The 13,007-nt window shown below is 59.0% G+C and overlaps 1 protein-coding gene across 8 annotated transcripts; it reads right to left on the bottom strand.

Annotated features, from left to right (window-relative positions):
* Positions 1–576: 576 nt before the first annotated feature.
* On the bottom strand, positions 577–11,604 carry RGS11 (regulator of G protein signaling 11). Of its 8 annotated transcripts, none has more exons than XM_043561160.1 (17): positions 11,501–11,604; positions 11,038–11,134; positions 10,908–10,958; positions 10,604–10,710; positions 9,882–9,933; positions 9,710–9,768; positions 9,414–9,490; positions 9,160–9,241; positions 7,450–7,518; positions 6,360–6,437; positions 6,213–6,274; positions 5,977–6,090; positions 5,752–5,867; positions 5,521–5,608; positions 5,286–5,424; positions 1,467–1,549; positions 577–1,373 (listed from the first exon to the last, which is right to left on the bottom strand). In XM_043561160.1, exons 1-17 carry the CDS (start codon positions 11,543–11,545, stop codon positions 1,250–1,252), a joined length of 1,443 nt encoding a protein of 480 aa, XP_043417095.1. In that variant the 5' UTR covers positions 11,546–11,604; the 3' UTR covers positions 577–1,249. The 8 variants fall into 8 exon arrangements, with proteins under 8 accessions (XP_043417095.1, XP_043417096.1, XP_043417091.1 ...); XM_043561161.1 differs by having other exon boundaries at positions 6,360–6,389; XM_043561156.1 differs by having other exon boundaries at positions 9,414–9,768.
* Positions 11,605–13,007: the final 1,403 nt, after the last annotated feature.

The raw sequence follows: 13,007 nt of genomic DNA, 5'->3' as shown, positions 1-13,007 counted from the left end.
ACGCCTCACCGGGTACGCCTCTCCGACACGCCTGACAAGGCACCCTCACGGACACGCCCCACGCGCACGCCCCACGCACACGCCTCACGGACACGCCTCACCGGGTACGCCTCACCGGTACGCCTCTCCGACACGCCCGACCGGCACCCTCACGCACACGCCCCACGCGCACGCCCCACCGACACGCCCCACGCACACGCCCCACCGACACGCCTCACGGACACGCCCCACGCACACGCCTCACCGGGTACGCCTCTCCGACACGCCCGACCGGCACCCTCACGCACACGCCCCACGTGCACAACCCACCGACACGCCCCACGCACACACACGCCTCACCGGGTACGCCTCTCCGACACGCCTGACCAGGCACCCTCACGGACACGCCCCACGCGCACGCCCCACGCACACGCCTCACACACACGCCCCACGTGCACGCCCCACCGGCACGCCTCACGGACACGCCCCACCGACCTACCTCACGGACACGCCCCACGGACACGCCCCGCGGACACGCCCCACCAGTGGGCCTCACAGCACACGCTCCACGATTTGGACAATAAAGGGGGCTCAGAGTGAGAGCTGAGGGTCTTTTATTTCCGCGTCGGGCGTGGGTGGGAGCAGGAAGGGGGGCGCCGCTCCCTCTGGCCCCACAGAGCTGCGCTCCCAGAGGACCAACTGTCCTCCGCCCCGGGTCTGGCGTCCCCTCCTCCCCCAAGGGCTCCACCCGCCCCTGCCGGCACCAGTTGTCACCAGGCTGGGGCCGTTGGGGCCGTCCTTGTGCAACTCTGCTGGAGAAGCCACAGCCTCCAGGACACCGGCCAGAGGCGCCCCTGGGCCATGAGGCCTGGGACGTGCACAGTGGCGGCCAGAGTGTAGGCGAGACGCGGGAGGATGGCTCTAGGCTGGCTGGAAGGCTGAGGCGCCCCCAGCAGAAGCGGGGACGTGGTGTGGGGTCCCCACAGGGTCACACTGGGCGGAGCGCCCCGGGGAAATCCACCCGGCGGCCTGCATCTCCTCCTATGACAAGTGCCACCTGCCGGAGGCCCACCTGGCATCTGCCAGCAGTTCATGGTTCTGGAGGTGGGGAGGCGTCGAGAGGGCTGGACAAGGGCAAAGGGGGGAGCCCAAGAGGTCTGTGTGCCCCACAGCAAGGCCGGGGCCTCTGGGCATGAGGGGACGCCCGTGCCAGGGCTCTCAAAAGTGGCCAGGACCCTGGGCAAGAGGTGAGGGTGGCGCTTATGCCCACTTAGGCGCCCCCCTCACCACACTCAGGGCCACCGGCGGCAGCCGCAGGCTCCCCAGAGGTGGCGGCAGGAAGCAGAGCGGGGCTGGGGCTTGAATGCGGCAGCTTCCGCATAAACGGGAACACCCTGTGGGCAAGACGGGACCTGAGCACGGGGCAGCCGTGAGGTCCTGCCCGCCTCACTGCGGGTCTGCACTGCTCCGGGCACGGACAAGCTCACCGTTTCTTGGCTTCTGGGGGAATCACGGCTTCGGCCAGCAGGTCTTTGTAGGCGGCAGACTTCAGGAACCTCGGGTAGGAGTCCTGCAAGAGACCGAGCCCAGACGGCTCCCCCTGCCGGTCCAGCCTGCCACTGCCGGGGCCTCGGCCAGCCCCAGGTCCCCCCCACCCCGCCCCAGTGGACAGTGCTGGAGGCGACCACCCCAGACCTCCCCAGAACAAGTCAGACGGACTTGGGGAGACCTAGGCTCCTATCCAGTTTACCCACAAAAGCTGGGCAGGAGCCGGATGCCCATGCTAGGAGTGAACCGTGGTACCTACAGCGGGAAATGCCAAGTGGTGCCCCCCCCCCCCGTTCTCTGTGTACCCCGAGAGTGAGGGGGAGGACACAGAGCAAAATAAAAAGCAAGGTCGAGAAAAACTGTAAAACTGCATAGTATACAATAAAGAGGGAGAGAAATCTATGAACCCAACTGCTTATTATATTTAAAAGAAAAAAATAAATTTCAAATAGTTAATTTTAGTGGGAAGAAGGGAAGACAGCGGAAGGATCAGGACAGAACCACATTTACTTGAATGTACCTTCTTTGCTGATTGGATTTTGAAACTGTGTAGACACTTTACATAATTATAAAATAAAACAACAAATAGTCAATTCCCAAACACTGGAAGTCAAGTGGGACAAGTGAGCCAGGCACCCAGTCGGTGACACCACCCTGGCCACATGGAATATAGCTGCTGGAGGGGGCATCCCCAGGAGGGTATGTGCAGAGGACCAAGCCAAGGAAAAAGTAAACCATTTTCAGTGACTGTATGGTAAATGGTAATGCTGTGTTGTTGAGACTCCTGAGTGAAATGTGAGAAAAAAGCAAGTGAGTCATTATGTTAGCATCGTCGAGAACCAAGATTTTCAGTGGGTTAGTGAGGAAAGAGATGGAAGTCAACAACGTTAAGGAAATTCTCTAATCCTGAACCTGAATTAGCAGCGTCACGAGGCGCCTGGGCGGATCAGTAGGTGGGGTATCTAACTCTTGATCTCTGTTCAGGTCATGATCTCATGGTTCGTGAGTTCGAGCCCAAGTCAGGCTCCATGCTGACAGCATGGAGCCTGCTTGGGAGTCTCTCTGCCCCTCCCCCCACACGCACACGGGCACACGCTCTCTCTGTCAAAAATAAATAAATACACCTTTAAAAAAAAAAAAAGTAGAGGTGCCTGGATGGCTCAGTTGGTTAACTGTCCGTCTGACTCAGGCTCAGGTCATGATCTCACGGTTCGTAAGTTTGAGCCCCACATCAGATGCTGTGCTGACAGCTCAGAGCCTGGAGCCTGCTTCAGATTCTGTGTCTCCCTCTCTCGCTCTCCCCGCCCCTCCCCCACTCGTACTGTGTCTCTCTCCCCCAAATAAACTAAAAATTAATAATAAGAAAAGGAAGTGTCAGTATGAGCTCCTGATGTATCCTGTTTAAAACACTGATACTCCTACTTCTGTTCACTGAAAGGGCCCGAAACAGTTCAGGTTACAGTGGACACATCAGCGTGCGCGTCAAGGTTTCTAAACACCCTTGAAAAAGAGCCAGGGCTTCCTATGGAAATGGCTGACTCCAGTTCCGGCACAGGTGGAGCCGGGGACAAGCCACCACTCCAGAAGGCAAGAAAGCCAGCACGGATTTCAGAACACATCAAATGCCCCAGGAGCCAACAGCTGGCAGGCTGGACCTCTGCACGGGAATTAAGGGTAAGAACCAGAGCGGAACGAAACCCGTCATCTGGTGACAGTGTGGATTTACATCGGGGTTAAAACTATCTCAGACTTACTGGCCACCCTTGGCAGACACCGTGGGTACGATGCATTATTGTGAAAACTGGTGACTAAAAGAAGGGGTCAAGCACTGATCCTGCCTTCCCTGGACGACTGTGCCACAAAGAGCAGGCGAGAAGAGGTGTCTCAGAGCAGTGTCCCCCCTCTTAAACAGAGGCAGGGACGGGCCAGCTCCTTGCCTGCACCGAAGCCACAGGCTGCTCCCATCACAAAAGGAGAGGCGCCCGGGCCCCACGTACCTCCCGATGGGAGAACACACCGAACACCATCTCTGAAGTAAAAACCCTTGGCAAAACCAAATACACGAAAGAACTGAAGATGAATCCGATCAAGTCTTAAACGTAACTACCAATCTGCACAAACACACAAGGACACCATGAGGGCGCCATTAGTAAAACCCAGACTGTGGGAAATCACAGCACGAAGGACCTCCAGTTTCTTTAAAACAAAACAAAAAAAGAAGAAAAGGTAGAGAAGAAGCCTCTGCTTTAAAAAGAGGTTTAAGGGGCACCTGGGTGGCTCAGTCAGTTGAGCATCCGACTCTTGATTCTGTCTCAGGTTACGATCTCGCGGGGTTCAAGCCCCGAGGTGGTCTCTGCACTGAGTGTGGAGATTGCTTGGGATTCTCTCTCTCTCTCTCTCTCTCTCTCTCTCTCTCTCTCTGCTTCTCCCCTGTTCACGCGCTCTCAAGATAAAAAAACTTAAACAATAAAAATAAATAAATAAAAGGGGATTTAAGAGATTAACCCATTCTGACATATGGACTTCGTTTGGACCCAAATTCAAGCAAATTGAAAAAACAGATAAGTTTTTGGCTGTGGCATTCAGAGGGGAAGATGCCAGAGATGTCCATACCCTAACCTCTGGAACTGTGATGGTGTCTCTTATAAGGCAAAGGGATTTTGCAGATGTGAGTTAAGTCAACGATCTTGAGGTGGGGAGATGTCCTCAATTGTCCAGGTGGGCTCAGTGTCACCACAGGCCCTTATAAGTCAAAGAGGAGGCTGCAGGAGGACCAGAGACACAGGTCAGAGATGTTAGACTACCGGCATAAAGACGCAGGAGGAGGAGGTGCGAAGGAAGGCAGGCGTCTGCAGAAGCTAGAAAAGGCAGGACATGGGATTCTCCCCCTGGAGATTCCAGAAGGAACCAGTGCCACCCACACCTTGACTTTACCCCCAGGAGACCTGTGTCAGACTTCTGACCTCCAAAACTTTAAGAGAATAAATTCATGTTGCTTTAAGCCAAGTTTGTGGTGTTTTTTTACAGCAACAACAGGAAACTTAACACAGATGCCAAGTGAGGAAGTTTTGACCCCGACTGGCTCTTTGAGTGATCCTGTGTTCAGTATGTGATACTGACATCTGGGGTCACGGTGAAAAGGGAGGGAGGGGGTCCAGGTCTTTTAGAGGATCCTGAAGTATCTACAGATAGGAAGTCTGGAAATGGCTTTAAAGTCACGGGGTGGGGGGCAGGGGGAAGGGATAGACAATGAATCAGGATAGGCCCTGAGCTGTTTTTGAAGCCAGGCAGTAGGTATGTGGGGGTCATTTTACTATTTTTTGTTCATGTTTCGGATTTTCCATGTTAAAATACTTTTCTTTTGAGGAAGAGAGCATGAGCATGAGTGGGGGAGGGGCAGAGAGCGAGAGAGAAACAGAGAGAATCTCAAGCAGGCTCCATGCCCAGCACAGAGCCTGACATGGGGCTTGATCCCATGACCCTGGGAGCAGGACCTGAGTCGAAATCAAGAGTCGGATGCCCATCCAACTGAGCCACCCAGGCGCCCCATATTAAAACCCTTTCTAAAATCACGACTGGACCTCTCAGGCCTGTGGCTTGGGCAAGCCCTCAGCCCTTCTGAGCCTCAGTTTGCCCCTCTGTGAAAGTGGAGCCTGGGCCGCAGGTCTAAGCATGCCAGCAGCCGGTGGGAAGTGGGTGTGCAGACCCAGCTGTCAGGGGCCAGGCACTTCCCAAGCCCTCCCGGCCTGCACACTCACCTTCTTCATCAGCATGTAGATGTGCAGCTGGGCGTCATCCAGCACGTAGCGGTGGGGCTGGTGCAGACCCTCCAGGGTCCGCTCCATCGTCCGGCTGTCGATGTTGACCCACCGGGCAGCGCCAGGGGCCAGGAACTGCCTGTGTCGGCAGAAGGCGGACGGGAGACAGGCCCTGTGGGTCCAGGTTCCGCACGCAGGCCTAGCGGCCAGCCGGCACCTGCCCCTCGGCACTCACTGGTACACGGCGTCCACCATGGCGCGGACCTGGGCCTGCCCTCCGTGGCGCAGCTCCTCGCATGCCTCCCAGAAGCTCAGGTTCTCAGCTAGGGGTCCACACGCCAGGTCAGGCCAACCTGAGCCTTGGCCATGCCGGCAGAAACGTGGCAGGGGCGGGGGGGGGGCAGGGGACGGTCCTAGGCAGCAGCATCCCTCACAGGGGCCTCGAGCAAGGCAGGGGGCTTCTCACCGCTGAACTCTGTCCCGAGAAAGGCCATGAAATGCGCCCGTCCCACAGGGTCTTCCAAGAGCTCCTGGAAGCTGAAGCCCCATCGCTCCACGCGGAGCTTCGTGGGCACAGCCACGCTGGAGGGACAGGGCACAGGGATGTGCCGGCGACAGGGGGGTGGGGGGGGGGAGTGCCCCAGTGGGAAGGGAGGTGGGGGGCAGTGCTCCCTGCCCCCCCTGGGCTTACCTGGGTGCGTTCATGGTCCAGTAGGTGTCATCGTCTGTGACCCAGGGGTTGCCAGGCAGGCACCCTGACATGATGGGATCATGCAGCTCACGTTGGCTGCTGAACTTTAGGTACCTGGGGAGCGGGGGGACGGTGCCAGGGGCCAGTGCAGGGACAGGCTGTGGGGACAATGGCACTCGAGGAAGGGTCTGGGCTCTGGACGGGGGTCCCCAGCCGGTGCCCTTCAGCCCACTCACGCCTCAAGGCAGACAGAGGACTTCACCCGGGCCCTGCCCAGGGCTTTTCTGCACAGCTCCATCTAGGACGTGAGGCCTATGAAGTGGGGCCTGGCCTGGGGGTTAGCCAGCCCAGGCCCCTCTCTCCCACCCACTCCTAGGACCTACCTCCCTCTTGTAGAAATCTATATTCTTGGTCTGGAAAGGGCCGGGCGGGCTGCAATTAGAAGGCAGGCCCTGTGGGGACTGAAAACCCACCGTAGTTCAAGAGTCCATCCCTGGGCTGATAGAGAATGGCTCAGGCCCCCTGCCTTGCCCCTTGAAGCCCCCTCCTCAATGTAGGGGTCTGGCTTTCCAAGAAGCTTCTGGGGGCCTCTAGTCTAAAGGTTTCCAGAGTGTTCCATGGAGCCCTCAGGTTTCCAAAGTTACCTTGCAGTTCCCCAATTGTCACTATTTCATATTTTCGAATGTATATAGGTCTTTTTTTTTTTTTTTTTTTTTTTTTTTTTTTAACAGCAGATACATGAGAAATACTGCAACAGAATCCCACTCAGGAAGTCAGTCCGGCTAACTTACGCTCCAGGGTGATCTCAGCCTGTTCAGAGCTCAGAACCTGCCTGCCACATCTTCCGGGCCAGGTGGATGGACTGACCCTTCCCAACACCTGCGAACCCTCAGCATGCCCGAGATCTTCAATTTTCGCCTCGGCTCTCTTCGGCTGACTTTATAACAAGAAAATTACAAACCCGCAATCCTAAACTAGGACTTTGAAGTCAGGAAAAAGTTTTATCTGTAAGGTACTAGATGTGGGATATTTTGCATTTTGTGGAACTGAAACAGAGGGCTTGGCTGCCACCAAGTGTGGCCACATCTGTCCTGGCTCAGCTCCCTCTGGTTCCAGAGGCCACTGGAGTCCATGCAGGGTGTTGGCTGGCTCGGCCCAGACCCCTCAGGCCTGTGGCCCCACCGAGGGCACACCTCCAACTCCCCCGGGTTCTGATGCTGTCCCGGCCTGGGGAGGAGCTCCCACTCTTCCCAGGGCCCCATTGCACTTACTTGCACCCAGTGCAGCAGGTGGGAGGCAAGAGGTGAGAGTTAGCAGAGGCCTGGGAGCGGGGGTACAGGCAGTGGGGCATGACGGCAGGGTCAAGTGCCATTTGAAAAAACGGATGGATGGGTGAGCAGCCCCCAAGTTGGGGTGGGGGAGATATGTGTGCAGGGTAGGGAGTAGTCTGGGGGTATGGTGTGGGGTCCTCACCATCTGCGCTTGCCCGGCAGTGCAGGAACTGCGCTCTGGACCCTGCTCCAGGACGCTGGGGACCCCTGGCTGCAGAGGGGAGGCTGAGATGAGGTGAGGGGTGCAGCCCAAGTGAGCTGGTGAGACCTGTCCTAGTCTTGTGTTCCTGCCCCCCACCAGCTTCATATACGGAAGCCCTGCACCCACACGTCCTCCTTCAGTGGAAACTACAGGGGATCTGGGGGGGCTCCGTTGGTGAAGCGTCTGACTTCAGCGGAGGTCACGATCTTACTGTTCGTGAGTTCGAGCCCTGCGTCAGGCTCTGGAGCCTGCTTCAGATTCTGTGTCTGTCTCCTTCTCCCTGCCCCTCCCCCACTTGTGCCCTGTCTCTCTCTCTCTCTCTCTCTCTCTCTTAAATAAATCAAAAAAACAAAACATTAGAAACTGTCATTCAGAGAAAATTAAGAACCTGAGTCTCCAGTCCCTAAGCCTGCTCTCTACCCATCCTCACCCCCATGATTACCTCACCTCAGCTGAGCTCACCTCCCTGCTCCTGACTACTCAAACCACAAACCTGAAAATCCTTTTTTTTTTTAACATTTTTATTTTTATTTTTTTTTAACGTTTATTTATTTTTGAGACAGAGAGAGAGACAGAGCACGAACGGGGGAGGGTTAGACAGAGGGAGACACAGAATCTGAAACAGGCTCCAGGCTCTGAGCTGTCAGCACAGAGCCCGACGCAGGGCTCGAACCCACGGACCGCGAGATCATGACCTGAGCTCAAGTCGGACGCTTGACCAACTGAGCCACCCAGGCGCCCCTCCTTTTTTTTTTTTTTAAGCAGGCTCTGTGCCTAATGGGGCTCGAACTCACTATCCCAAGATCAAGCGTCATGTGCTCCACAAACACACAAACATAGCTGGCCAGGAGCCCCCTCTTAACCATCCTTCTCGAGATGCTCACCCGCCCCACATCTTGCTGCCCTAGCCTCAAATGCATCTGCACGTCTGGTCTCTTCCTCACCTCGGACCAGGCAGAGCCCTCATGCCCGTTCGCCCGGAGGCCCCCGCTGCCCTGCCCTCAGCCCGTGTGCACAGCCTCGGGGCCACGTCTGCTCTGCCTTTCCACCTCCCTATCCTGCCCACCTGGCGCTCAGGTGGAAGAGGAGGAGTCATTTCCCAGAGACACCCCCCCCGCCGAAACAGACACACACGTGATGAGTTATTGGCCTGCGGATCGCTCTCATTTTTCTTTTCCATGGGTTTTTCCCACAAGAACTTGCATTCATGCTGGCTCTGACCGCCCCCACAGACCAAGATAGCCGGTCAGCCTCGTCTCTCCACAGCAGAGGACTAGCACACCGCCCGCTCAGACCGCGGTTCTGGGTACAGCCTAGCTACAGGCCAGCACCCCCCAAAATTCTTGGTCTGTGACCTCAGTTCCTCAGAGCTGTAACTAAGCCTGACTCCACTTTGCCTCCTCCCTTAGACCCAGAAAGAAGCTGGTTTGTCCCGGGCTGTGTGGATGGGAGGCGGACGCAGGCCCGGGCCTCAGTTCTCATGGGCCCCAGAAATAGAACTTACTGCTGGGATCCCGAAAGCCGCATCCTTATCACAGGCTCAAAATGCAGGTTCAGAGCGAGCATTTGAGGGAAACACACTGCCTTCTGGCAAGATCCCGCTGCTATACAAGGAACTGCCCACCCCCCCAACACACACAAGGGTATTACCGGAGGCCTATTCACCAGCCAGTACGTCTGCTCCTGGCACGCCATGACCAGCCTGTCCCCCTTCCTGCGCTGCTTAGCTGCCCTGGAGGGAGGGCAGGTGGAGCTGGGGGACAGGGTGCCCACAACAGCACCTCTTCTGCCCTGTCCCCACCCTCAGCCCAGAGCCGGGGAAAGCAGCCAGGGCTTGGTACTGCTGGGCCTCCCGGGCAATTCCCACTCGATGCCCACAAGTCATGGGTGGGGCAGGGTCTCACCGAAGCTGCTCTCTCGCTTGCATCACCACCAGGTCCCATGCGTGGTTGATCTTCCTGTGCAGCTGGCCATAGTGTTCCTGGAGGGTGTTGAGGTCTACCCTGGGCAACCCCTCTCCTGTCCAGCTCTGGGTTAGGGACCACCCACATCCCCACTGAGACATATAGGGATCCCGTGTTTGTGTCTGCACCATCCTGGGGCCTGGGCTGTGTGTGTGCTCCAGGGCAAACTGAGGCCCCGGGGTCAAGAGCAGGGCTTGGGTTCCTCTGGCTGGCCTCAGCCTAGGGGAGCGTCCCACCTTCTCGTGGCCGACCAGGGCCCCCTGCTTTCGGATGTTCTTCTTCGCCAGGTAGATGGCTGGAAGGACAGGGGGCCAGGCTGCAGAGGAGAAATCTCTGCCCCTCGTCCCTTGCGACATCACTTCAGAGGGCAGGAAGCTGTCCCAGGTTAGCCTGCTCCTCCTCACTCACCATAGTCCAGCTCAGTAGCTGGCCACAGCGTGCTCGTCCAGAAATAGGGCGTCTGGTATGGTGCAAGGATAGAGTTTCTGGGACCTGCTGGACCTTCCTCACCCCAGGAGTTGTCCCCCTCCCCAGGCCCCTTGGGAAGAGACTGAGCGGCCTCAGAATCTGCCTGTCTGCCCACAGCCTGGAGACTCACACACCACTGGCCATCTTCCCCACCTGGAACCAAGCTCCACTCACCCCTTGGGGCCCCCTGCAAGCACTGCCTCCTGGACCGGGCTCCCTGAGTCCCTGCCGCCTGGTGGGGGGTGGGGGTGGGGCCTGCTCAAGTCTGTACTAAAGACTATGTGTGGGGACTGCCAGGGAGGCCAATCAGGACAGGTCCGTCGTGATTGAGGTTACGCACTGAGATGCTAGAATCCTGTCCTCAGGCCCCACACAGACTTCTTCCTGGGTAGGGGTTTAAGGATTCTCAGGGAAACCATCAGAATCCTCCACAGGTGCTATACCCTTTATGGGTCCCCTGCTGCGGCCTCAGAGAAACTGAGAGTCTCTCCCCTTATCCTGGTCCTCCTATCACAGTGGACCACTCCCCAAGGGCCTGGGGGAGGGGCAGTGGACCCAGACCTGTGGTGACATCACCACGCCCTACTCCAACCCCTTCCACAGGTCCCCTCTAGCTGGGCTGCTGGGTTTGTGCTTTCCACCTGCTCCCCGTTGCACCTGACCTGAAATCTGTAGGGTGTGTCGTCTGGCCGGAGCACAAGACAGCGGGGGTCTCGCAGCGGGTACAGGTAGCCGTGCTGCACCAGGAGCGTGCCCAGGTGCAGGGCCTCTGCGGGCGGCAGGGTGGTGAGTGCTCAGCCTGGGAGAACCAGTCCCGGGGCTCTCCCTCCCCAGCACACTTGGCTTAGCCCTGACACCTGTGAGCCCAGCCTAGGCCATCAGCACAGCGACCCCAGGGCAGGGGTCAGGGGACAGGAGGCGCGGCAGGGGTGGGGCACCGGATGAGCAAGGGGCTGACCCCCTTACCCTCCTCTGAGATGCAGTACTTCTGGATCAACCACTCCACGAGGTCGCTGCCTGCACAGCAGAGATTGGCATGGGGTGGGGGTAGGCTCGGGCAGGGCCTCCATCCACCCCAGCCCCCGCGGCGCCTCACCAGCCACCATGTGCGGAATGACGGTGATGAGCAGGCGCTGGCTCCGCATCTTCACGCCCTGGTCGGGGTCCTGCATACTCACGACCACCCGCTCCATCTGGGCGAAGGGGGGCCTTGAGGGTCTGTTCCGGCCCGCCTCCCCCGCCCCGCCCCAGATCCCGATTCCCCAGAAAGGGCCGAGAGCCCGGGACCAGTGCGCTCAGAGAAGATTAACGCGCACGCACGACGGTGGCATCTGAGGCCGCGGCGGGCGGCGGAGGAGTGGGGGCGGGGGCGGAGGCTAGAGGCGACTCCCGCCCCCGCAGCCCAGGTCCCCGCCGCCTCGCCCCGCCTGGCCTCACAAAGCGCTGTCGCCCCCAAACCCGCGGCCACACTCGCGCGCACCCACGCCCACCCCTCTTCGGCTCCCGGCCTCGGATGCCGGGAAATCGAGGGTATGGCGGGACCCCCAACCGGCACCCACCTTGCTCAGATGCGGCATCTGCGCACCGGCGCGAACGCCGGCCATGGCGGCGGGAAGGCCAGATGGCGGGTGGGGGCGGGAGCCGCCCCCCCGCCCCCCGCCCCGCGGTCCGCACGCCCCACCCCGCCCCGCCCCCACGCCCCGCAAGACCCGCCTCACGCCCCTCTCCGCCCACGCCCCGCAAGACCCGCCCTCACGTCCTCGCAAGACACGCCCCTCACCACGAGATCCGCCCCCGCGCCCCGGAAGACCCGCCCTGCGCAACCCCCGGAGTGGTTGCGGGGGAGGGGGGGGTTGCCCCGGCAGTGTCAGCCCTCAGGGCACACGGGGTCTGGGGTCTGAAGTCTGGAGGAATCTCCCCCTACGACGGGAGAAACTGAGGCCTGCGCCTGCGGGAGGGGCCGCGAGGTGGGCTGTGGAGATGCCCGCCCTGGGGCCATGGCGCGGAGGTCAATGAGGGAATCCGGGCTCAGCTGGGACAGGGTGGGGGGGCTCAGGGAGAGGAGGGTCTCCAGGAGAGGGTCCTTGTGGGTGGGTGGGGACAGCAGTTCAAGGTCTCTTGTAATCCCTACCCCCCCCCCCGTCCCCCAGCCAGCCCACGTGTGACCTCCTCAGGACGCGGCAGCCCCAGTGGTGGAGGGGGCTGTGAGGTCAGGGCAAAGGGCTTGACGGTCCTAGGAGTGTGTTTCTGTGATCGTGACACCATGCGTCACACCATGTTGGTGCCTCAGGTTGGCTGTTGCAGGTGTGCTGGGTAGGGGAAAAGGTGGCAGAAGGCTCACTCTCCCCCCAGCTGCACAGAGGCCTGGGCAGGACCAGTTGGGGAACAGGCAGAGACTCCACAGATACAGGATATCTGAGACTGTGGGAGGGGACCTTTACTGGGGAGGGGGGATCTCAACACGCCCGCCCCACTCATGGTTCCCTTGCAGCCTCTAGGCTCAGGGCCCTGTCCTGGACCTTCCTCCCCCTACGCCAGCCAGCAGCTTGGCCACTACACCTCAGAACCCCTTTGCTGGACATTTATAAGAAATTCAAACAAGGGGCGCCTGGGTGGTTGAGGCCCGGGTGGTCAAGGTCCGACTCTTGGTTTCAGCCCAGGTCACGATCTCACAGTTTGTGGGATCGAGCCCCATGTGGGGCTCTGCGCTGACAGCATGGAGCCTGCTTGGGATTTTCTCTCTCCCTCTGTCTCTGACCCTCCCCGACTTGAGCGCGTGTGCTTGCTCGCTCTCTCTGTCTCTCTCAAAACAAATAAACTTAAAAAAAAAGTCCAACCAGGTCTATCTCTGCTTTTTGGAGATAGAGTCTCTGTCCTCCCCTCCTGCCTCAGAGATGCTGGGGACAGAGCAGGATGGGGGGTTGGCCTTTGTCCTGCAGCCTCAGACCGATTTATGACCACTGCTAGCAAGGCCAGGTCCAGGATGGGTTGGGGAGTCCTGCCTCCACCAGGGATCTCCCTCAGATCCCAGTGACCTTCTCCCAACCATCCCCACCCACACAGGTG

This window comes from Prionailurus bengalensis, chromosome E3 (assembly GCF_016509475.1).
Source record: "Prionailurus bengalensis isolate Pbe53 chromosome E3, Fcat_Pben_1.1_paternal_pri, whole genome shotgun sequence".
Taxonomy (NCBI): Eukaryota; Metazoa; Chordata; class Mammalia; order Carnivora; family Felidae; genus Prionailurus; species Prionailurus bengalensis.
Note: the sequence above shows the minus strand (reverse complement) of the source record. Positions and strands in the feature narration are given on the sequence as shown.